General features: G+C 48.3%; 1 protein-coding gene across 17 annotated transcripts in view; it reads right to left on the bottom strand.

Moving 5' to 3' along the window:
* ZNF250 (zinc finger protein 250) overlaps window positions 1-25,056 on the bottom strand; it is a 38,359-nt gene extending 13,303 nt beyond the window's left edge. Inside the window, exons 1-5 of one of the 17 annotated variants that reach the window (XM_065903079.1) lie at window positions 24,932-25,056; window positions 23,721-23,903; window positions 22,147-22,352; window positions 17,479-17,602; window positions 7,022-11,565 (exon numbers count right to left, since the gene is read on the bottom strand). In XM_065903079.1, the coding sequence (XP_065759151.1) occupies window positions 9,806-11,341 (1,536 nt within the window). In that variant the 5' untranslated portion in view covers window positions 11,342-11,565; window positions 17,479-17,602; window positions 22,147-22,352; window positions 23,721-23,903; window positions 24,932-25,056 and the 3' untranslated portion in view covers window positions 7,022-9,805. Of the gene's footprint in view, window positions 1-842; window positions 882-7,021; window positions 11,566-17,478; window positions 17,603-20,049; window positions 20,429-22,146; window positions 22,353-22,717; window positions 23,192-23,720 lie in introns of those variants that run through there. The other 16 variants (XM_065903083.1, XM_065903074.1, XM_065903076.1 and 13 more) reach the window with 16 other exon arrangements.
* Window positions 25,057-25,496: the final 440 nt, after the last annotated feature.

Raw genomic sequence — 25,496 nt, 5'->3', positions numbered from 1 at the left:
GAATTTTAATACTGGACAAAGGTGGTTTTCCAAATCAACCGAGAAATGAGTTATTCAGTAGGTAGTGTCAGAAATACCAGGGTTTAGGGAAAACACTGAAGCTGGATTTCCAACTTTCGCCACACCAAAATGATTCCAGATGGAACCAACGTTTCACAAGTACCAGAGAAAACGAGTTTATTTCAGAACTAAACTTGGAGTAGGGAAAGCCCTTTAAGACACAGCACAAAGCCAAAAGCCTCTAGGGTAAATATTTAACCACTGAACACTCGAAATCTTCCATCTTAGAACAAAACATCACAACCGGAGTCAGATGATAGTCTGAGAAGAAAGTCTTCGATACACCCGTTTAAGAACCAATCTGATCAGAACGGAAACGCCAGGCAGCGCACACCGAGGGTCCGGCTTCCCAGTCCTGAAGCGTCGCGCTAGGCAGGCGCCCGCGGACCCCGGGAATGGCTGCTCGCGCTCACGAAAGGGGCTTTCACAAAAAACCGAGACGAGCCTTGATAAAAATGGAGGCGGAAGTGGACTCGGGACGAAGTACTCTCCCCGGAGAGATGCCTACGGCGATCCCAGTGGAATGAGTGTTCGCGCCCCCGGCCTGCACCCGGGCCCCGCGCGAGGCCGGAGCTCCGGGGGCCGCGAATACCGGCGACGTAGGGTTCGCCGTTCGCGGGAGCGGGGATGGGCCCGGGGGCGACGAGAGCGGGGTAGGCGCTCGGAGTGGGCAGGGAAAGGCAAGGGGCACTCGCAGGCAGCGCCCGATCGCGTGGAGGGTCCTGGCCCCCCACCCCAGCGCCCGGGTAGAGGGTGCGAGTGCCGCCCGCGCCCGGACTCACCGTCCCCGCAGCTGCCTCACCCGCAGGGGCGTCCGCCCGCACCTCACTCAGACAAAGAGGGCGCCCCGCCCCGTCTGCGTATCCGCCAATCGAAGGGCGCTACGCCCCCAAGGGTCACGCCCACGCCTCCCAGGCCGCCACTCCTAGGACGCGACACTTCCCAGTCCGCCTTGGGCCCCGCCCTCCCCGCCCTCCCCGCCCTCCCCGCCCTCCCCGCCCTGCGCCTTTCTCCTGACTGACGCACTCGCTAGAGCCACCGAGAGACACAGCCTCCACCGCGCCTAGATAGGCCACGCCGCGTCCGGGTCTCCTACAGGATGCACATCCGGCGGCCTCGCGGAAGCTTCTGCGGGTACCGCGTACCTCCGGCCCTGCGGGTACAGCCCGAGCCCTAGTCGGGCCGATCCTCGCCCGGTTGCCTCCAGATGTCACGCGTGCCGAGGCGAGGCCTGGCGCTGGCTGTTGGTGGTGGTCGTGTGTGGCGGCGACCTCCTCCCTGTCCCCCTACACGTGTTTGCGCACTTCGGCAGGGCTGGACCAGCGGGGGCAGGAGGAAGAGGTGGCTGTCTCTGCTGCTTGCCGCACCCGCTGACTACCCCAAGGAGTCCCTCCAGGTGGCTCGTTGGCTGGGAGGACCGGCCAGGCCGAGCTGGTGCCCCGACTTTTGGGCAGGAAAGGTGGTCTGGGGAGAGGCCCGAGGCTGGAAGTGGGGGGAGGATGTGGCAGTAATTCTGTGGATAGCGGGCCCCGACGTCAGGGGCAGGGTTTCCACTCGGGGAAGGTGAGGTCAGCTTCCCAAAGGAAACTCGTCTGCCACACACACCCCGGTGAGGCAGGGTCCTCTCTGCCAAGAGACTGACGCTCAGGACCCAGGTTGTCCGATTTGGCCCTACTTTTGGACCATCCTGGATGATTTGGGCCAGTTGCCGGTGTTAACATAATTAAACGAGGAGGCCATTAGGCTGGGGGTGGCTCTGCTGCCTTGGTAGCCCCCAGCTAGACTTTCCAGTTAAGTTGATGGCTTAAGTCGTGGCCTGTCGAAGCCCTTGCTTTGCTTTTCCGCCTATAAAAATTAATATAACTCCTGCTGGCAGAGCGCTCCTAACCACTATTCCATTCTCTGTCTGCTCACATAAGCTCTTCACAAATTCTGATATGCCTCAGTTTACCTTTTAACAATGAGGAGCTTGAGCCCAGCAACATTGGTCCCGGCAGAGAACTGATGCTTCTAGGATCTTTTCAGCACACCCTGCTTTCTTTTTCTCTTCCCAACTATTTCAAGGTTCATATAATCAAAGCTGTGGCTTTTCCACTGCTGAGTTATGTTAGCCTCCAAAATCACTGAACACCACAGCCATGAAATTAAAAGATGCTTGCTCCTTGGTGGGGGGGCGAGGGGAAGCTATGACAAACCTAGATCGTGTATTAAAAAGCAGGGACATCACTTTGCCGACAAAGGTTTGTATAGTCAAAGCTGTGACTTTTCCAGTAGTCGTGTACAGATGTGAGATTTGGACCATAAAGAAGGGCTGAGCGCTGGAAAATTGATCCTTTTGAGCTGTGGTACTGGGGACCTCTTGAGAGCCTCTTGGACAGCGAGGAAGTTAAACCTGTCATCCTACGGGAAATCAATCCTGAATATTCATTGGAAGGACGGATAAAGAAACGCCAGTACTTTGGCCACCTGATGCAAAGAGCCAACTCATTAGAAAAGACCCTGATGCTGGGAAAGACTGAGGGCAATGGGAGGAGGCAACAGGATGAGATGTTTCCATGACATCACTGAGTTGGTGGATATGACTTTGAGCAAACTCTGGGAGATAGTGAAGGACAGGGAAGCCTGGCTGCGGTCCATGGGGTTGCAAAGAGCTGGACACGACTTAGGGACTGAACAACAACTTATTTTAAAAACGTTCATTCATAAAGATTGAAAGTATATTACAATGAAATACCTGCATGTCTTTTGCTTAGTTTCAGCAACTCTTTGCTTTTTTTTTTTTTTTTTTAAGCAATTCAACAACTAGCTTTTGTGTGTGTGTCCAGCTCTGCCACTCTTCACAGGCATGGTATTTATTGAGTGCCTGTTACATGCTAGACAGTGTTCCAAGTGGTGGGGCTACATGAGTAGGTAAAATAAGCAACATTCCCCATAAGTCCCTTTCTCATAGGCTCTACATGTGAGCGGGGAAAGCAGGTGGTGCACAGAATCAATGTGTGAATCAGAGTGCCCAGAGGTGGTATGAGCCATTAAAGGTCCAGGTGGGCAACACTGCCACTTACAGTGTCCCCTGGCTCATCCCCAGGTCCAGATGGAGGCAGTTTTCTTCCTGTATTTAAAATCCTGGGTTGTAATTATATAAACACATTTATTAGTTATATGTAATGATGTCAGAATAACAATGTCAATATTATTAGCACTATGATTATTGAAAATAGTCTAGATTTGTTTTGCAGTTCTTGCTGTTAAGATATATCCCATATGGGATATGACCTTAACTCTACTATTTCACTTGTTTGCTTTTTAAAGTTACGTTTTTAACATTTTGATACAACTTTGTTTTATGATTATCTAAACTTAGGAGGAAAGTTAGGACCAACCTAGAGAGCATATTAAAAAGCAGAGGCATTACCTTGCCAACAAAGGTCCGTCTAGTCAAGGCTATGGTTTTTCCAGTGGTCATGTATGGACATGAGAGTCGGACTATAAAGAAAGCTGAACATGGAAGAATTGATGCTTTTGAACTGTGGTGTTGGAGAAGACTCTTGAGAGTCCCTTGGACTGCAAGGAGATCCAACCAGTCCATCCTAAAGATCAGTCCTGGGTGTTCATTGGTAGGACTGATGCTGAAGCTGAAACTCCAATACTTTGGCTACCTGATGCGAAGAGCTGACTCATTGGAAAAGACCCTGATGCTGGGAAAGATTGAGGGCAGGAGGAGAAGGGGACGACAGAGGATGAGATGGTTGGATGGCATCACTGACTCGATGAACATGGGTTTGGGGGAACTCCGGGAGTTGGTGATGGACAGGAAGGCCTGGTGTGCTGTGGTTCATGGGGTCGCAAAGAGTCGGATACGACTGAGCAACTGAACTGAACTGAAACCCTATATGGTTTCAAAGTCCAGTATACAAAAGAAAGTACATTCAGAAGGTTGCTTCCCTCCCTGTTCCCACCAGTCTCTTACCGTGCTACCCTGTCGGTAGCCATTTATCAACGCTATGGTTTCTGGCTTCATTTCAAAAAATCTGAGTGAACGTCAGAGAACAGTAGTTTTTTCCCACTGGCCCCACATTTTGGCATTTTCCTGTCAGTGTCCAGCCACCTCTCCTTGGCAGTGTCTGGGCACACCCCTTTTCTCCTTTATGCAGCTGCCTTCACCTCCCTTGCGAATGTGCTGTCAGTGTATTCAAGTCAGTCTGCTATTACTGGGCGTCTGTTGCCATTAAAATTAGCGCTGTAATAAGTAGTTTTAGATAGGTCTTTTCAGTTTTGCCAGTTTAATTTTAGGATAGATTCCTAGAAATGGGCATTTGTATTTTTTTTTCTGTGTGTTGCCCAGCTCCCTTCCACAGGGTTATAGGATCTTGCATTTCTGCTGGTGAGGTTTCCTTGTGAACAAACAATGTTGTCAAATATTTGGTGTTTTGGCAATCTGACAAGCAAGAAATAGCATCTTGGTGTAATTTCCTTTTGCATCTCCCTTGGGGGTGAGGTTGAACATCTCTTCATATGATTAAGAGCCACTTTCGCTGACTTTTCTGTGGACCTGGTTGTTGGTCTCTTCCCTCTCATTTTAGAAGCACTATAGAGTTAGACTGTAAAGAAAACTGAGCACCAAAGAATTGATGCTTTTGAATTGTGTTAGAGAAGACTCTTGAGAGTCCCTTGGACTGCACGGAGAACAAACCAGCCCATCCTAAAGGAAATCAGTCCTGAATATTCATTGGAAGGACTGATGCTGAAGCTGAAACTCCAATACTTTGGCCACCTGATGTGAAGAACTGACTCACTGGGAAAGACCCTGATGCTAGGAAAGATAGAAGGCAGGAGAAGGGGACAACAGAGGATGAGATGGTTGGATGGCATCACCGACTCAATGGACATGAGTTTGAGCAAGCCCTGGGAGTTGGTGATGGACAAGTATGCTGCAGTCCATGGGGTTGCAAAGAGTCAGACAGGACTGAGTGACTGAACTGAACTGAACTGATTATGTTAACCTTTGTGACATAAGTTGCAGATTTTTTAAAACTTTGTTCTTAATGCTAAGATTAAAAATTGCAAGTCTATGGGGTTGCACAGAGTCGGACATGACTGAAGTGACTTAGCAGCAGTACAGTCTTTTTTGATGCAACTGACAAGTTATATAAGCAGTCAATTTGATACCTGAGAGATGGTATGAAGAGTAGACTCCAAAATCACTTTTAATAGATTATTATTATTTTATTTTTGGCTGCACCGTGTCTTCATTGTAGTGCGGGCTTCTCTACAGCGTGTGGGCTCAGTAGCTTTGACTCACAGGCTTAGTTGCAGTTTGCAGTATCTTAGTTCCCCAACTTGGGGTCAAACCAGGGACCCCTGCATTGGGAACATGGAGTCTTAGCCACTGAACCACCAGGGAAGTCACCAGGACTTCTTTATAGCATGGAGTACAAGTCCTTTTTTGGATATGTATGTTTTGCAAATATTTTCTCCCAGTTTATGCTTTGCCTTTTCCTTAAATTTTGAGGAACAAATGTTCTAAATCTTGATGAGTTCCTATTCACTGAATTCCTTCCTCAAAAGTTCCTGCTCTTTGTGTCCTATTTAATAAATCTTCACCAAAGATTATTTATTTAATAAATCTTGACCAAAGTGAAGGTCAGTAGGTTTTCTGTTTTCTTTTAGAAGTTTCTGCTGTACATTTTGGTTGATGATACATTGTGAGTTAAGTTCTTTAGATGGTGTGGGGCAAGGATTGAGATTCACTTTGTTGGCATATGGTTATGCAATAATTCCAACACCATTTGTTGAAAATGAAACCCTAATTTTAAATAACCTTATGTACATTAATTTTATATGTGCTATATATAACATGTTGTAAACACTTCCTCCAGTTCACCATTTGTCTTTTTACTTTGAATACAAAGGTGTTGGTCCTGCAAAACTTTATTTCTGTGTAATGAAATTTATCATTTGTTTTCCCTTATTGTTGCTTGATTTCAAGCTACAATAAAATTTCCCTAACTTACCAGTTCTGGAGGAATCCACCCATGTTTTCACCCAGTACTCATTTGATTTTGTTTCTTTTCATTTAAATCTCTGTTCCATTTGGACTTTATTCTGCTAAGAGATGTTAAGAGTAAGTCTAGTTTCTAAGAGATGTAAAGAGTAAGTCTAGTTTTGTTTTTTTTCCAAAAGGCTATCTTGTGTTACCCTGCTCCCACATAGGATGAGATTGATCCTTTCCCCTAAATCTGAGGCCATCTTTCTATCACATTTCCAGTTGGCAGTGGTCACCCCAGTCAATGTTCTGATGTCTGGAAGAGTCACAGTCTGGCCCATGAGCACAGAAGAGCCTGTACACAGAATAAGCCTCACAGGGTACCTGCAGTCAGGCCACCTCTACCTCCCCCCATGCCTTTGTGTTACTTCCAGGGAAGCCCAGGGGCCAGTGTCTGCCAAGCCCCAGGGGAAAGGAACAACCTTATCCTACGTGGTTGGCTGCTCTGGCATGACCTGCACTGTCCTCAGCCATCAAGGCTCTGTTCTCCACTCAGACCTGAGTTGCCTCCAAAGCCATGGAAACTTCAGGATGGTCCTGGACCCTGGCCCTGCTCTCACACACCACTCCAGTCTCCCTGCTTCTCCTTGCAGAGAGGCCCCTGGGTGTCAAGGGACAGTTTTTCCCCTACATTCATCATTTGTGAGGCCTGGGCTGTGGGATCCATGAAGGAGTCTCCCAGAGCTCTGTCAGCACATGGATATCATGGCACGGTTGGTACCAGGGCAGCTTTGAGCTGTTAGGGCTGCTTTTCTGTTGTTCTCAATGGAGCTGGCATTATTGGCTGAAGGCAGATGTGTATGGAGGTGGAAATCAGGAGCCAGGAGATTGTCCTCCTGATCTCTAATTCTCAAGGTACATGGGAAAGGCTCCAGGGACCTTGTGCAGTCATGGCAGCCAGGCTTTTGTTAGAACAAGGAGTTGAGGGAGAAGTCACAGTAGAGAGGAACTTGATGTCCATAAACCAAAGACCAGAGTGGAAGAAGGTGTGGAGGGCAAGCAGGGCTTCTGGTTTTTTGAAGGTATGAAAAGCTTTATTATCTACATAAAGGAGGTCTCTCAGGAGGGTAGAGAAGGCCTCTGTAACAGATCTGAGATGGCTTGAGAGAGCAAGAAGTGTCACCAGCCTGGGCCTCTACTGAGGTCAGCAGGTATGGCTGGAGGGAAGGTCCCTGAGCATAGGTGAGGGCCTGGATGCTTTCAGTCTCTTACTGGCTTCAAAGGACAGAGCACTCGGCTGGCTCTTCTGCTTTTCCAGATGTGGGCACAAGATGAGGAGGACAAAGCCTCAAGGCGTCAGCCTGCTAGTCACCACTCACCCTGATGTTTGATGAGAGACACAACATGTTTCACTCAGCTAATTCAGAGCCTGTTTAAATGAGCTGTGTGGACTCTGCAGCCTGCAGCCTGAAGCAGGTAAAACTGACAAGAGTGCCTTGGCCACTCTCAGTAAAACCTGAGACTCCGGAGGGGATGAGGGCATGCAGGGGAGGCCTCATGTTCTGCTTAAGTATAGGGAAAGCCATCTAGAGACCTTGATTGGTATTTGGGGCATCTGTGAGGCAAGAGATTCCTGGAGCTTTTTACACCGAAGGGCACAATTCTTAGGTGACAGCACAAGTTTGTAAAAATGTGCAGATGGGGCTGTTTGTGAGTCAAGTCACTGGGTGCTAAGACAACTGCCTGGTGTTTGGCCAGTCATGCTGACCCTCCAGTCTGGCCCTGTATCAGGGTCATCCCGGTTAAAAATGAGGAGCAGCTCTCCTCTGAGCTCCATCTTCCATGAGGGTTGGCACTTCTCTGCCTATAGTCTTGGAACTCCCACTGCTGTTCCCCCGAGTTCATCCCACCTTGGAGCTCCCCATATGGACAGGGTCCAGCAGCCTGAAATCTGGAAAGGGGCTGAGGATAGGTGAGGCTATTCCTCTTGCAGGTGGAGCAGGCCAAAGGCCCAGGTTCAGCTCCATCCTGTACCAAGGCAGCTCCGCAGCCCCTAAGCATGTTGGGTACTGCTTCTGTGACCCAGAGCGTAATGAGCAGCTGGGTACAGAGGGTCATGGGCTCAGGAGGTCCAGTTCCAGTAACTGCAGCTCTAGTGGCATATTGTATGGGGGAAAGAGGGGAGTTTCTTGCATCAGAAACCCTTGGACAACTGAGTGCCATCATGAGTGGTCCAGAGACTCCAGGAGGCCTAGCAGGAGGTGGCTGAAGCCCCTTCCGTGGAGGAGTCTTGCACAAATTTGGCACTGCACCAGTTTTAGCCTCTTTTGTTGGAGGAGTCTCCGACTCCCTAGCAGAGGATGTGACAGCGCACCACAGGCAGCAGGGCTGAGTGACGCAGGCCAGCAGCAAGTGGGCCAATCAGCGACAGAGCAGGAGTAGAGGTGGACACAGCTACTTACTGAAAAAAGGAATCATAAATCAAAGCCAAACTGGCAGAGGAGGAGCGTGAAGCCAGAGGAGCTGCCTGACAGTAAGAACAGGAGCAGTCTCCTCAGGCTGAGGCCAAGTCTGGAAACTGTATCCCATTAGGTGCTGCCTGGGGCGAGGGGGTGGGATGGCGCCCGAAGTGTAAGGGTGGGTATGACAGGGCCTCTGCAGGGCAGCAGGGACAGCTGCTTCACAGGGCCTTGGAGGGGAGGCTGGGCAGTCTGTGCCACCCAAGCCCATGGACTCGCCTGCGCATCCGAATCACCCCTCCACCCTCTCTTCTCTCCAGCCTCAAACCATCTCTCCCTCCACATTTGCAACTGCTGGCCTTGCCTCTGCTTCCTTGAGAACTCAGAAGCCACACCTTCTCTTCCCTTCATGACTACAAGTCACTGCCTCCTTTCCTCCTCGAAGAGTGCAGGAAGGGTCCCCCACCCTTCCCAGGACATTCCCAGGTCAGGACCTCCCTGGTGGCAGAAGTGTGGCTTCCAGGCTAAGTTGCCCTATGCAGGGAGTCGGGAGCCAATGCCCACCTCTTAGGGGCACCTAGATGCCCTGTAAATGTCTGGAGATGGATCCAGGAGCCTGAGGAGAGGAAGGGAGGAGCATGTAGAGCGGCCCCTGTGGGTGAGGCCCAGGACCAGAGCTCAGGAACTGCCTCATGTACAATTGTGCTGCAGCCTGGGTGGGGCCACAGGCCTGAGTCACCATAGAGCAAGAACACACAACCACAGACTGCAGATGGACACCATGGAAAGGGGGGAGCAGGGTGGATCAAGTCCCATTACCAGGTAGGATGGGCGGGGGCAGGTGGTGGTGACAGCAACCAGACCTGAAAACTCTCAACCTGACATTATGAAAACAGATACCAGCCACAACCACTGACAAAGGACTCAGTTCCTTGACTAGTGAGCACATGGAGGTCTGTGGTTGTCTCAAACCAAATGTCATTTACTTTCTTGGTTATGTTCCTTTACAGTAATAAACTCTATGGATGAGTGCACAGCCTCTATAATCCTTTCCCTTCTAACAAGTACAGCTGTCTCATAACAAACTGGAAAAACAAACAACAAAGAGAAATGAGCTCACAGGAGACAAGGGTGATGGCAGGGGACTTGGGAGAAGGAGCACGACCCACAAGAGGGTCCCCAGTCTGTGGACGGTGGCCTCATGGGCGGTGACCATGAAGTGGACGAACTGAGTGAGTCCACCTCAAGTCTGGGGAGGGAAAGTGAGGCACAGCCAGGGGGTCAGGGTGAAGCTGCGAGGGCTTCACTCCCTGGTGTGGATCAACTGGTGCTTGGTCAACTTTGACCGCTGGCTGAAGGCTTTTCCACAAGCCGTGCAGTCGTAGGGCTTCACCCCAGTGTGGATCCGCTGGTGCTGGATGAGAACGGAGCGCTGGCTGAAGGACTTCCCACACTCACCGCACTGATAGGGCCTCTCGCCCGTGTGGATGATCTGGTGCTGAATGAGGTGTGAGCTCTGGCTGAAGCCCTTCCCACACGCGACGCAGGTGTAGGGCTTCTCTCCAGTGTGGACCTTCTGGTGGTGGATGAGGTTGGAGCTCCGGTTGAAGGCTTTGCCACACTGGTTACACTCGTGGGGTTTCAACCCGTTATGGATCCTCTGATGCTGAATGAGAGTTGAGCTCTGGCTGAAGGTTTTCCCACACTCAGTGCATTCATAGGGCTTCTCCCCCGTGTGGACCCGCTGGTGCAGGATGAGGTTGGAGCTGCGGCCAAAGGTCTTTCCACACTCGCGGCACTCGTAGGGCTTGTCACCCGTGTGCACACCCTGGTGCTGCACGAGTGCAGAGCTGTGGCTGAAGGCCTTCCCACAGACGCCGCACGCATACGGCTTCTCCCCTGTGTGGATGATCTGGTGCTTTCGGAGCACCGAGCTGTAGCTGAAGGCCTTGCCACACACAGCACACACATGAGGCTTCTCCCCGGTGTGGATCCTCCGGTGCTGGATGAGGCTCGAGCTCTGGCTGAAGGCCTTCCCACAGTCACTGCACTTGTAGGGCTTCTCCCCCGTGTGGACCCTGTGGTGTTTGATGAGGTTGGACACCCGGCTGAAGGGCTTGCCACACTCACTACATGAGTAAGGCCTCTCCCCAGTATGGACCCTCTGGTGCTTCCTCACGTGTGAGCTTTGGCTGAAGGCCCTCCCACACTCAGTACACTCAAAGGGCTTCTCCCCTGTGTGGACCCTCTGGTGCTTGACAAGGTTGGAGCTGCGCCTGAAGGCCTTTCCACAGGCATGACACACGTACGGCTTCTCGCCAGAGTGGATTCTCTGGTGCTGGGTGAGGTTGGAGCTGCGCCTGAAGGTCTTCCCGCACTCACTGCATTCATAGGGCTTCTCGCTCACATGGGACTTCTGGTGCTTTTTAAGGCTGGGGCTCTGGCAGAAGGCCTTCCCACACTCAGAAGACACATGCAGCTTCTCCCCATGGTGGGTGAGCTGGTGCTGGAGGAAGACTGTGTGTGTGCTAAAGAGTCTTCCACACTCGTTACAGATGAAGGACTTGTGTCCAGGGTGCACTGTCTGATGCTGAGTAAGATCGGAGTCTCCTTGAAAGGTTTTCCCACACTCGCTGCATATGAACGGGCTTTCGGCCATGTGAAGTCCTGTGCAGCTGGGCAGGTCCAGGCTGCAGGGCAGGCTCTGTATGCCACATGGATGGGGCCTCCCCTCTGCAGGAGACCCCTGACACTCCACTGGGCTTGGGCTCCGGCTGCAGCTGCTCTTGATTTCATCACAGTCCACCTCTCTCGCTCCCGAGGGGCTCCTGAGAAGCATCTGCACTAGAGTGAAGGCCCCCTCCTGGTGAGGGTGGTGCACCTGCCTCTCATCCTCAAGGACCCCCCAGTCTCTTTCTTCTACACCACCACAGAGTCCTCCAAGCTCAGGTGTCTGGGGAGCATCACTGCCAGAGCTGTCTGATATTTCTACCTGTGATTCCAAGTCCTCAGAAGTGTCTTCCTTCTGAACAAACTCCTGGCCCTTAGCCCTGGTGTCCCAGCCTGAAATGACAAACAGAAAGTCACTTGGCGCCCCCTCCCCAATGGTCTTCATGCTCTCTCCTTCCCTTTAGCCCATCTCAGCTGAAATACCTCACAGAAGAGGACTTCTCTGACCACTGTTCCCAACAGGGCTCCGTATCCCAAGGCTGGGGCCACCCAGGGGTGCTGAGTGGGTGGGTGAAGGGCACCCCACGGTAGTCTCAGCCTCCTTGGGCCTGTTGCCCTCTGACCTGCCCCTCAGTTCAGGAATGATTACCATTCCCCTACTGGAACTTCTGGAATCTCCCCCCACAACAGCATTTTGTCTCCCCATGTCACCTGGAGTCTTCTATTCTCCCCAACGCACACCCAACTGAATCGTACGCTCAGCCTGACTGCCCTGCCCATGTGTCTGGTGGTGACAATTTGGATTCTGGCCACCTGACTCATGGCCCAGCTAGAAGGCCCTGCACAGAGTCTGTGCCAAGACCCCCTCCATGGAGGTTGACCATGTGGCTACATACAATGAGGCAACCTGCTTCACCCTCCTGCTGACCCTCAGGCAGGCCTGTCATCACACCTGCAGGTGGGCTACCATCTTCTCCCAGGGCCCCAGCTGCGGGGCACCTGCGGGGCTCCCATGTGTGACAGGGGCACAGTGAGGGCTGCAGGGACAAATAGGGCGGTCACTGCAGGAAACAAGGGTCTGGACAGGGTGGCCCAGGGAGCCCTGCCCTCTCCTGGCTGCACAAGAAGGGACATAGCTTTTCCATGAAGGGTCAGAGAGGACCCATTCCGGGCTCTGTGGCTGCAGTCTCTGTCATAAGGTCTGCTCTGTTACAATCCTTAAAAAACTGTGAACTGTTCTTTGCTTGCAGGTCATAAACAACTGGTGAGCTGGATCTGGCCTGTGGGCCATGACTCACTGACCCCTGACTGAGACAAGGTCATTGGTATGGCTTCTGAGGGAGTGGAAATGGGAAATGCTTTTGGGGCCAGAGAGACTATTGGCCTGGAAGGATTTTACTGAGACGGGAAACAAGAGTGAGTCCTATTGGTGAGGGTGATGGCATTTTTTATTTGCTAGACTGGATACAATTCTCTGCAACATAAGAATTACTAGAAACAATAATGAAAGTTCTTTTTTTCAAAGGAAATACGCTTTAAGAAAAATTTTCATTAAAAACACTGGGTTTAATGGTGAAGGAAAAGATATGTAAACAAATGCACTTGTTTGCCACACTGCCTCTGCAAGTGTGGCACCGACTGGCCAGCCAGCACACAGCAAACCTGTTAGACTTCCCAAGAGGAAACAATGGAGGCCTGTATGATTGGCTGCTCCCAGGTTTGTGAAAAGTGCCCCATCGGAGCCATGCTCACGAGTCCTCGCGTGGCTGTGGCTGTCGAGGGGCCCAGCAGAGACTCAGCAGCACCTGCCCCACCACACAAGCCCCCAGCGGCACCACAGCCTCGGCCGGGGGCTCCACCCCTCTCCATCCCCACAGGGGCTCTGTTTTCATTTTACTGTTATGTATTGAGGTGAAGTTCACAAACAAAATAACTGTTTTAAATGAACACTTCAGTGGCGTTTAGTACATTTACAATGTTGTGCAATCAAAATCTGTATCTTGTTCCAAGACATTTCATTTCCATCACCTCAAGGCCCCAGTGCATTAGTCCATATCTCCTGGCCCCCAGTGCCTGCTGACCACCCACCTGCATTTTGTCTCCATGGATTTACCTCATTCCTGACCTCGCATGTGAATGAAATCATGATACACAACTTTTGATGTCTGGACTCTTCCTCTCAACCTAATGTATCTGCAGGTTCAGTCACTGCAGCATGTACCAGTGCTTCACTCCCTTATGGCCGAATAATATTCCACGGTACAGACACAACACATCTGGTTTCTGCATCCATTCACTGAGGGACATCTGGGCAGCTTACACCTCTTGACTACTGTGAACAGTGCTATGAACATGACGTACGTGTACTTGAGAAGTATTTGCCTTGAATTCTGCAGGGAATTACTGGGTCACATGGTAATGCCAGGGCTTCTCAGGTGGTGCTAGTGGTATAGAACCACTGCCTGCCAATGCAGGAGACATGTGTTCAATCTCTGGGTTGGGAAGATCCCCTGGAGGAGGGGATGGCAACCCACTTCAGTATTCCTGCCTGGATAATCCGACAGACAGAGGAGTCTGGCGGGCTACACTCCATAGGGTTGCAAAGAGTCAGACACAACTGAAGTGACTGAGCATGCATGCATGGTAATGCTATATTTAAACTCTGAGGAACTGCCAAACTGTACTCCACCATGGCTATACCATTCTACATTCCCACCATGGTTGGTGTATAGAAACACAACTGATTTTGTGTGCTGACCTGTACTCTGCAATTTTGCTGAATTCATTTAATATTAGTTCTAGCAGGTTTTTAATGGATTCTTTGAGATTTCCTATTATATATATAGGACTGTGCCTTATACAAGCAGAGGCAGTTTTATTTCTTCCTTCCCAATTTGAATGCCTTTTATTTATTTTTTTTCCTGACCTGATTGCTCTGGTTAGAACTTCCAATATAATACTGAAGAGCAGAGGTGAAAGCAGGCATATTTTCCTGATTTATGGGGAAAACCTTTTAATATTTCACTAATTGCCGGGAGCCGGCACACGAGATCCCACCCACGACAAGGTCATGAGGGAGAAAACCTGACGGGCAAGGCAGATCAGGTTTTCAGCGGTTTCGAAAAGGCCAGCTTATGAGATCCCACCAATGACAAGGTCATGAGGAGATAACCTGACAGGCAAGGCGGATTAGGTTTTCAGGGATTCTGAAAAGCTGCCCCTGGCACTCAACTTAAAGGTGATATCTGTCTTTCTGATGCCTGCCTCAATAGAATACTCCCTAATTTCTGTGACACAGGCAGAAGGCCTTCCCCGATCTCTTTCCAAATAAGAATCAATTTAGAACTTTAATCAATAAGTTTCCCGGGTGGTGGTATTTTATGAGATTATCCAGGGTGAAAGGAGTGTTTTAATTTAAACTCCTTTACTGGTATTTTAGTTTGTTTGGCAAATGCTTTTATGCCCTTGGTACTAATATGCATGATTGCTTATAATACCCTAATCATAAAATAACACAAAGAACCTGATCATATTAAGGCCCTAACAGACATAGAGCCCTTCAGGGGGTGAGGAAGTCCTATTAGAAAACACAAGAAAAATTTTTCTAAAAGTAGCTATTGGGTTAACATTTGCTTGCTGTGTTTTTGCTTTTAATGTGCTAAGGTTGTGTTATAGAAACTATTGTTAATATAGTTATAGATATAGAAAAATAAGAGCTTAGCCCTAGTGTGTTAACAATGAGATGGTTGTTAATTGTCAGCCAGGAGTGCTAGGCAGAGGCTGCCTCACTGAAGCCGAAGAGTCTGTGTGGGGTATACTTCTCAGATAAACACAACTGACAACTTTTGCAGAAGGATTAATTTTTGTGTTAACAAGGTTATACTTCTACTCTGTACTGTTGCCCTATGAGACTGCTACCTTTCAGTTAAGGTCACCATAGAAACAGAAAATAGGTTTACATTCACCGGACCTGCATAAAATGTTAATAGGCCCCAAGGCCAGAAGATAATGTACAAGACCCTCATAAACAAAGAAGTATGCAGAAAACACCCTGGTTTCGTGAAGGACAAGCTGATGTAATGTTAAACTATCTTCCCCTAGAAATGTACTAACTTAGGGTATAAAAGCTATGGTAAAAAATAAAGGATTGCCAGACTCTGCCAGACTCTGCTGCACCCCCAGTCTGGTCACTCTCTCTCTCTCTCTCTCTCTCTCTCTTTCTCTCTCTCCCTCGCATACTTGGCCCTATCAAGGCTGGTTTCACGTGTCTTCTCTCGCCGACACCTTTCATCCTAAGGGTACCCCCTGGATCCTGCTGAGGCTGGACCCTGGCAACTAATGTACATGATGTTAGCTGTGGGTTTTTCATGAGTGCCCTTTATAATGTTGAGGAAGTTGCCTTGAATGGAGTTCTCAGTGTTTTCATTGTGAAAATGAATTTGGTTTTGTCAAATACATTTTTTTTTTTGCATCAATTGAGATGATTATAGCTTTTCCCCTTCATTCAATTAATGTGGTAAATGACACTGATTGGTTCTTATGTTGAACCACTCTTGTGCTCCTAGGATACATCCCACTTGGTCATGGGATATAACACTTTTATTAACACTGCTGGATTCAGTTTGCTAGCATTTTCTTGAGGGTTTTGTATATACAGTCACAAAATGTCTTAATGTATAATTTTCTTCACCTGTGGTGTCTTTGATTATCCTTCCTCTTGTATAGTTTGCAAGCTTGAGAAAACTTAGCATAAATCCTTCTTTAAATGTCTTGTGATGCCATTTGGCCTTGGTTTGTTAGTTTTAAAAGTTATAGATTCAACCTTTAATTGTTATAAGTCTGTTCTTACTTTCTACCTATTCTTAAGTCACTCTTGGTAATTTGTCTCAAAAGAGAAATTTAGCTCTTTAATGCAAGTTATCTAATTTGTTGGTGTGCAACTGTTTTTTTACTCATTTTTACTTTTGTATAGTTGGTAATAATGTCCCCATCCCATTTTCACTTGATTTTCAGTGTATTGTTTTTGTCATTTGTTGATCATTTCAAAAAAACTTTTAAATTACATTGATTCTCTTATTGCTTTTCCAGTCTCTATTTCTGCTCCAATGTTATTTCCTTCCATCAGCTCTGGGTTTAGTTTACTCTTCTCACAGACCCCTAGGATGTGAAGTTATGTCCTGCTATAAGACCCATCTATCCTCCTCCTAATGTAGGCATTCACTGCTGTAAATTTCCTCTCTGGGCTTCGCTGCATCCTGTGAGTTCTGGGAGTTTGTGGCTTTGTTTTCATTTGTCTGTAGGTATGTTCTAATTTCCCTTGTGGTTTCTTCTTCTACCAACTGGTTAAGAGTGTGTGGTTTTACTTCAATATATTTGTTCATTTTCCAATTTTCCTGCAGTTACTGCTTGGAGATTATACTTTATATTATTTCAACACTGATTGAGACTGATTTTGTAGTCTAATATATGGTCTACATTGAAGAATGTTCCATATGCACTTAAGAAGACTGTGTATCTGCTCCCTTAAGCAGAGGGTATATCTGTCTCTTAGGTCTATTAATTATAGTACTGCTCAATTTCCCTGTTTCATTTCTAAACTTCCGTTTAGATGTTTTTCTTGACTTTTGGAAGTGAGGTATTAAAGTCTCCAACTGCTACTGTAGAAGCATCTCTTTCTTCCCTCAAATCTATGCCTGCTTCATATGTTTTGGGTTCTTTTTATTTTTTTTGGGGGGGGGGTTCTTTTTAGTGTTTATCACTGCTCTATCTTCTTGATTAACTGACTTGTTTATCAACATACATCAAACTGTGGTGGTGGAGAAGACTCTTCAGAGTCTCCTGGACAGCACGGAGAACAAACCAATCCATCCTAAGGGAAATCAACCCTGAATATTCACTGGAAGGACTGATGCTGAAGCTGAAGCTCCAATACCTTGGCCACGTGATGTGAAGAGTCGACTCACTGGAAAAGACCCTGATGCTGGGAAAGACTGAGGGCATGAGGAGAAGGGGACAAGAGATTAGATGGCTGGAAGGCATCAACTCAGTAGACAGCAGTTTGAGCAAACTCTGGGAGATAATGAAGGACAGGGAAACCTGGTAGGCTACAATACATGGGGTCACAAAAAGTCAGACATGACTAAGAGACTGAACAACAATCTTCCTGATTAATTAACTCCTTTATCAATATACAACATCCTTCTTTTCTCTTGTAACAATCATTTGACATAGTTTACTTTGTCTGATATTAGTATAGTAACCCCAGGTCTCTTTTCTTACTATTTGCATGGAATATATCTTTTTTACCTTTCACTTTAAGCTTATTTTTTCCTTTGAAAGCCTCCTGAAGTAAGCCTCCTGTAGACAGTACATAGTTGGGTCATACTTTTTTAAATCCATTCTGCCCGTATCTGCCTGTTGACATATCTGCCTGTTGACAAGAGTTTAAACCATTAACATTTAACTACTGACAAAGGACTGATTTCTACCGCTTTGTTTGTTGAATCTTTTCAGTGTCTTTGACCTTTGTGTTCCTCATTTGATCTATTACTATCTTCCTTTGTGTTCAGTTTATTTTTTGTAGCATATCATTTGATTTTCTTCTTTATTCCTTTTGTGTATATTTTAAAGATACTTTCTTAGTTGTACCATGGCGATTATAATTAATATTCTAACATCCTAAAACAATCTAATTTGGTCCTCCCCCTTCAGCTTTTTTGGTCCCTTGCCCCATCTTTATCGAAATAAATTGCCATATAACATCATGTAAGTTGTTATCTTTTTTTTTTTAATAAAGAAATTTATTTATTTCTGGCTGTGCTGGGTCTTCACTGTTTTGCATCATCTTTCTTTAGTTGCAGGGGTGGGGGGTGCACTACTCTCTAGTTGCAGTGCACAGGCTTCTCATTGCGGTGGGTTCTCTTATTGCAAAGTATGGGCTCTAGGGGCACATGGGCCTCAGTAGTTACAGCTCACGGGTTCTGGAGCACTGACACAGTAGCTGTGGTACATAGGCTTAGCTGCATTGCGGCATGTGGGATCCTCCTGGAGCAGGGATTGAACCTGTGTACCCTGAATTGGCAGGTAGATTCTTAACTTCTGGACCACCAGGAAAGTCCATCATATTAAGTTTAAAGTGCACAATGGGATGAGTTGATACACATATATATGCAAATGATGAACACCATAAGGTTAACTGACATATCCATCACCTTGCACAGTAACCACCGTGTGTGTGTGCGTGTGTGTGTGTGTGTGTGTGTGTGTGTGTGTTGTGAGAACTTTCAAGATTGACTCTCCCGGCAGTTGCCAAGTACACTATACATTATTAACTATAGTCACCATGCTGTATGTTGAATCCTCAGAATAAAGTCTCCAAGTTTGAACTGTTAACCAAAGTAGCCACAGTATCATACAGAAACTCCGTTCCTATACAGATATGTTGCTACCTTTATGTTGTTGCAGTCACAAATGTACCCTTATATGTTCTTTGTTTAGTAGTATAGGTTTATGATCATTTCACACATTTGTCTTTTAAATCATATAGGAGATAAAAAGTGAGGTTATAAACCAATACAACAATACTAGCTCTTATCCTTACCTATGTGATTAATTCTATCAGAAATCCTTGGTTCTCTGTATAGCTTTGAGCTCTTGCCTAATACCCTTTCCTCTTAGCCTGTAACACTTCCTCTGACACTTCTTACAGGGCACGTCTGTTGGTGATAAACACCCTAAGCTTTTGTTTATCCAAGAATACCTTAACTTTGCCTTTACTCTGAAAGATAATTTTGCCAGATGTAGAATTCTTAGATGGCAGTTTCATTCTCTAAGCAGTTTAAATATGTCATCCCACTGCCTTCCAACCTCCAAGGGCTGATGAGAAGCTAGCTGTTCATCTTATTGAGGATCCCTTATACAAGATGGTTTGCTTCTCTCTTGCTGATTTCAAGATTCAATCTTCCAACAATTTGATTATAATGAGTCCTAGTGTGGATCTCTTTGAATCTGTTCTACTGGGAGCTTACTGAGCTTTCTGGACATGTAGGTTCAAAGCTTTTTTGCATCTTTCATCAAATTTAACATGTTTTCCATCCCTTTCTGTCTCTCTCGCCTCTTTCTTGGACTCCCATGTGTGTGCTGGTTTCCTTGATGATATCCCACTGAGAGGGTAACAGGCAGGCAGGCTAGGGACCCCCAACAGAGGAAATAGGCTGCAAGTGTCTGACGTTGTTTCCCTCTCTCTTAAGCAGCAGGAGGAAACAAACTACAATTGTCAGATTTTTTTCCCTTCTCTATACAAAATTAAAAGGAAGTTTCTTATAAAATTCTGTGTTGCCGTGAGGACACCTGGTTCAACCTGAACTTAACTTTTCTCAAACCTTGAGCTAACCAATGAGTTTTTCTTATGGAAATGTTTTTCTTAAGCTATGTTAATGAACTATGTATTTACCCTAGACTCTACCTTTCTTCAAGTCGGTTCCACCTATCAGAACTGATAATGGCTCAATAAACCAGTATGTTTTACTCACAGAAATGTTCTCTTAAGCTATGTTAATGAGACTATGTATTTGCTTGGAAATCTGCCTTTCTTCAAGATTCATGTCAATTGTTTTATGGCCCAGGATGACTCACCTTGTCCCAATGTTATCTCAAAACGCATGATGTGGGTGAGGGGCCTGGTGCCACTCTCTGAGTTTTGAGACATTTTCTTTTAGCAACTTGCTAATAGGTATATAACTTCTTGCTGAAAACTAGCAAGGAAGCACTTTTTCTGGCCCCTTCTGATGTCTATGTTAGAAGCCTTCTCTATCTCTTTTATACTTTAATAAAACTTTATTACACAAAAGCTCTGAGCAGTCAAGCCTTGTCACTGACCGTGGATTGAATTCCTCTCCTCCAGAGGCCAAGAATCCCAGCGTCTTTCAGGGCTCAGCCACAGCCTTTCACCACGAGTCTGTTCGGCTCTGTTCACTTTTCTTCAACCTTTTTTCTTTCTGCTACTCAGACTGGATAACTTCAAGTTCAGCAGTTCTATAACCTGCTCAAACCTGCTATTGAAATCCTCCAGAAAACTCTTCATTTCAGTTACTTCAGTTCCCCCTCCACGACTTCTTTATTTTGACTGCACCATGAGGTATGTGAGATCTTAGTTCCCCGGCCAGGGATCGAACTTGTGCTCCATGCGGTGAGAAGCAGAGCCTTAACCACTGGACACCAGGAAGTCCCAGCTCTAGGACTTCCACTCTGTTTCTTTCTATAACAAATAAAATGTGAATTGTATATTTACAACTATCTCTACTGACTTTTTCAGTTCATTCATACATAGATTTTAGTCCATGGTTTCTTTCAGATCTTCGAGCACATTTAAGACAGCTTATTTATAAGCTGTTTAAGTATCTGTGCTTTTTCAGGGATACTTCTGTCAATTAATTTTTTTCCCTTGAGTGGGCCAGCTGTATTTTCGGTTTATTTGTATTCTTCATGATTTTTTTGTCAAAAACTGGACATTTGACAATATTTACTGTGCTCTGCTGGGACACTACTTCAGCACTAATTATTACTCTGCATGGCTCCTGCTTCCACAGATCACAGAGATCAGCTGGAGGTGACACTACAATCTTCATAAGTCTTTTCTGAGTATACCTTCTATCCTGGGTCTATACATGGCTTTCTAAACTCCCTGACATACAAGGGTGCTTTAGAATGCCCTCATTTCTCCGCCCTTCCCTTCTGGGCTTTAGGAGGTTGACTGTACTATTAAGTGACGTCCCAAGTGCCTGAGGGAGTTCAGTTCATGTTTCTATGTTTTGAGCCCAGCAATTTCCACCAAGTAATTCTGAGTTAGGCAACACAGAGACAAACACTTTGATTCAATTCTTTTTCCAACCCCACACAGGGAAGAACAAAGTGATTTCTGAATAAGTTCTGCTCTGCTCCCTCTGGAAGCAAGCACCAAGTCCCACACTGGGAACACAGGATGCTCACTTTCAATATGCTGCTGAACCAGGAAGTATCTGTGAAGCTTTCCTTTTTAAGTTGCCCTTTTCTTGATTCAGCATTTGTTTGGTTGCTGTAAACCTGTTTTCTAGACTTCTGACTATGTTGGTCCTGATAGCTTCTACTTGTTTTTTGTTTTAATAGTTTATGTGAAGAACTGGGTGTCTGGAGCTGCCTACTCCACCATTTTGCCCTATAGTGGTTTGTAAAACATGAGCTACCATCAACCTGTGTTTTCCCTGGAGCAAGGGTCTTGACCTAACTTGCCATTCTCTGCTTGGCACACCCTTGGTCATCTAGCAGCAAGTTTTTCCCTCAGGGCCACTTCTTGGCCCCATCATGCCTCACATCCTCTACCCATCTCATCCTTCCAACATATCTATGACCATCTCTGCACTTAGCCCAAACTTCTCTGGCCACAGAGTCTGCCCAGGATACTCTGCCCACATGTCCTCAGTATAACACTTCCCTGGTAGGTGTATTCTTGTAAAACAGCCATCATCCGATCCCAGCAAGGAAAGCTAACAGTGAGTAACCCCTGATCCCTGCTGAAAGGGCCACGGAAGAGGCAACTTGGTGAGATGTCTCCAGGAAGGACTGTCTGGTATCTAACAGGGATGGGAGCAGGTGGGCAGTATGAATGCAGCCAGGAGGGAACAGAGCCAAGGCCTGGATTAGGGCAGAGACCTGATGGCAGTCTGACTACCACCAGTCTGGCGAGGAAGTTAGGCAGGGCTCAGCTGGTGATCATGATGCCACACCCTCTATTTCAGGTGAAGAAACCAGAGTCCTGCTCAGGGTACCAGGGCAGCCGGTGCCAGACCAACTTTCTCTCCGACCTCCAGCCTTGGCCCCGCAAGTCCACAAGGCTCTCTGCCCCAAATGCTGACAGGACACCTCCAGAGGTAAGTGCAGGGGAATGTAGACCAAGTCTTCCCAGAACAAGTGCATCAGTGGGGAATGCACGCCCAGTACCTGGCTGCTGATGGTGAGGGGAGGTGGCTCCTAGCTCAGCGTCACCACAACAGAGGGAACCGTGAAGTGCAGATCCAGGGTGGGTCTTGGCAGGAGCATCACTCCACACAGGCCTGGGCTCTAGGGGTTCAAGGGGATGGTCCAGGAACTGAGAGCTCCACTGCTGCCTCTTCAGAGCATACTCTGAGGCTGGGCATGGCTGGGACCTGGAGACAAGCAAGGACACAGGTGAGTGTGCAGAGGGGGTAACTCCAGGGGTTCACTGGCACACCAGGCAGGGGTCACTCCCTCCACCCCTCACCCTGAGACCTCAGAAAGGCCTGATGATTGATACCACATTCCCTGATCCTGGAACCAATGGAGGCCAGCCAGCCAAGGAGACACAGACTCACAAGCCAGGGCCACAGGCGGGAAGGAATGAGATGCTGACCACAGAGCAAGGTGACCTACAGGGCCTATGAGCACACCTGTAAGGGCCCAAGAGTGCCATGGTAAGAGGCAGCAGCTCTCATGGCCCCTGCTGGGGGCCACCCTGGTCCTGACACAATGCCCTGAAAGTGGACCAACTGACCTTCACAGGGAGCAGCAGCTTCAGAGGCCAGGCTGCCAAGCGAGCCTCACTGCAGACATGCATGGAGTCATCACAGTGCCACTCTACTGGCCAGTCTGAGTTCTGTCGCCCAGTAGCATCTGCAGTGGTTGTCCCCATCCCACCCTCCTGGGCTGTCCTCCCACTGCACCAGTGACTGGCTCCCTCCCAGACTCCTCCTTAGCTCCCTCTTTATGCTGGTGTCCCAGGATTCACTTCTGCATCCACATCAAATTCCCTGGCTAATTTGTCCAGTCCTGAGGTACCAACATCCTTTACCCCACGAAGACTCTAAAGACTGGGGCTCATCTCCAGCTCTAACTGGTATCTACAAGTAGGGAGGCATGCCCAATCAGGCACAGGATGGGACCCTATATGGACAAGTTACTGATTTTCTCCCCCTCCCGACTGTCCTGTCTCTGAGCAAATGGACCATGCCCTGGCCAGCATCCCACCTAGGAGGGGGCAACATCCCTTGGCCCCTGGTTCACACTGCACCATAAGCAGGTACCACTGACCACTTTGTCCTTCAGTAATGAAGACAAGGCAGGAAATGTTGGCAGACACTGCCTCCCAACCCTTGGACTGACTTTCTCCTCTTGGACTCATGCTTTCAGTGTTTCCAAAACACCCACTATACGCCAAGGTATTCTGAGGACAGTGGTCAGTGTGACCATCACCCTCACGGATTTCAGTGGGGAGACAGATAACAGCAAACACATCAGTGAGATGGGCAGGTGCGCTGGGCACAGGTAGCAGAGAAGGGGCAGAGCCTGGGGCAGGTGGGCATTTAAACCAGGTCCTGGCTGGAAAGGCAGAAGAAGGCAGGAAACAGGACAGAGGTGCGAACCCAGCTCAGAGGCAGTTCCTGGGGAAGGAGGGGTGCACAGACTGGAAGAGGCTTTGACTGCCTGAGGAAAGTGAGGCACCAGCCGCATTTCTCCACAGGGAGGCAGAATTAATGAAACATCTCAGGAAGATTCACCTGGCGTGGCCACTTGGAGAGACGGTGCACAAGTAGGGAGAACACTGACTCAAGGCACTCACCCATGAAGCAACAGAACAGAGCAGGGGGAAGCTTCACTCTCTCTCTCTCCCAGGGGAAGAGTCCATCCTTTGTAGCATTTATTCAGTTCATTTTAAAACCTTGAAGTTATTATCACTGCCTCTGAACAGGGGCACAGGCACATGGCTCAAAATTCAAAAGGTTAAAGAGAACATAAGGTGAAACATCTCCCAGCCTGCCACAGTGCCCATCCCCAGTTTCCAACATGCCCATCCTGATTACTCTAAGCTTACACAAGCAAATATGAGTATTTTTTCTTTGTCTTTTTATTATAAATTACACCAAACTATGTCATTTTACATCTTGTTCTCCTCACTTTAGTATTTGTGGGATCCTGTCCAAGAGGTAACAGGATGCTCCTCCCCATTCATGTCCACATCCTAATCCCTAGGACCTACACTACCCAGCAAGAGAGATTTTGCAGAGAAAATTAAGGCTATAGGCCTGGATTACCTGGTGGACCCAATCTAATCACGCGAGCCATTGCTGACTCAGATGCACGGATCGTGTGCAAGGAGTGGGGTCTCCAGGAGATAAGGACAGTCAGCAAGGAAAAAGCAACCTCAGGAGTTGGATTCTACCAATGAGCTTTGAAGCTGATTCGTCTGGCGAAATGCTCAACCTGGTGCTACTAAGCAAATACACAACTGTGAGGATCACCAGCCACTACTCCACGGCAGACAGCCACAAGATGGGCCTGACCCATCCTCAGTCCCACTCCCCTGGGGGAGAATAAATCTGTCCCCGTTCCATGAGCCCCTTCTCCACCCGGAGGGCGAATGCACCACCGACTGGGCCTCCAGACAGGACCGGGCGCCAAGCGGCAACCCCATTCATTTCTCCCCCGGCTCCGGACAGCTCTAACATTCGCACCAATTCCTGAGGCCCTTCCTCCGCCCCAACCACACGCGTCAGACACTATTCGCGCACACCTGCCGGTCGCTCTGCGGCTGCCTTGTCGAGCGGTTCCGCCGCCCGGCTCCAGGGCAGGGAGTGCTCGGCTCTGTCACGTAGCGTCCACAGGGAGCCCTCACACGCCCTCCCGTCAGTGGCCCTCCGAGGCTGCAAACCGCCCACGCTTCCACGGCCCCACGCGCACCCGAAACAGGCCTCCCGGGGCCAGCACCCACCGCCGGTGCATCGGAGTCATCGGTAGCGCGATCAGCAACGCAAAGACGCCACCTCGCGAACACCCGCCACCCACAGCTGCTCCGGGAAGAGCGCAACGCAGAGATACCCAGGCGGCTCGGCCTCCAGGCTGTGCTCCGGAAGTCCCGCCTCGACTTCCGGTCTGCGGACCCGCCCAGCCCCGCCCAATGTGGCTGCTCTAGGCTGAGGGAGGAGAAGCGACTCGGCGGCTCCACTCCAGACCCGGGACCAGCCCTCCCCACGCCTCCGCGAGGTGCTGGAAACTCTGGGAGCCCCGCGGATCAGTGGGTTGGTGCAACAGGCGAGTATAAATGCAGGAAGGACTAGGGACTTAGATACACAGGTGCCTGCAATCAAAACAGGTTTTGGTTGATAAAAACATGATGCTGCTTGAGGAGGAACAATCCCTCCATCAGTAAATGATCGCCTAGGTGTCAAAACTCACATTAGTTACATAGATGTGGGACTGTCCATGGAACATCTACATAAATTGACCATACAGTTAGACCTTGCCGACAAAAGACATGCAGGTGAGAGTTGTGAATT

This window comes from Muntiacus reevesi, chromosome 12 (assembly GCF_963930625.1).
Source record: "Muntiacus reevesi chromosome 12, mMunRee1.1, whole genome shotgun sequence".
Classification (NCBI taxonomy): Eukaryota; Metazoa; Chordata; class Mammalia; order Artiodactyla; family Cervidae; genus Muntiacus; species Muntiacus reevesi.
Note: the sequence above shows the minus strand (reverse complement) of the source record. Positions and strands in the feature narration are given on the sequence as shown.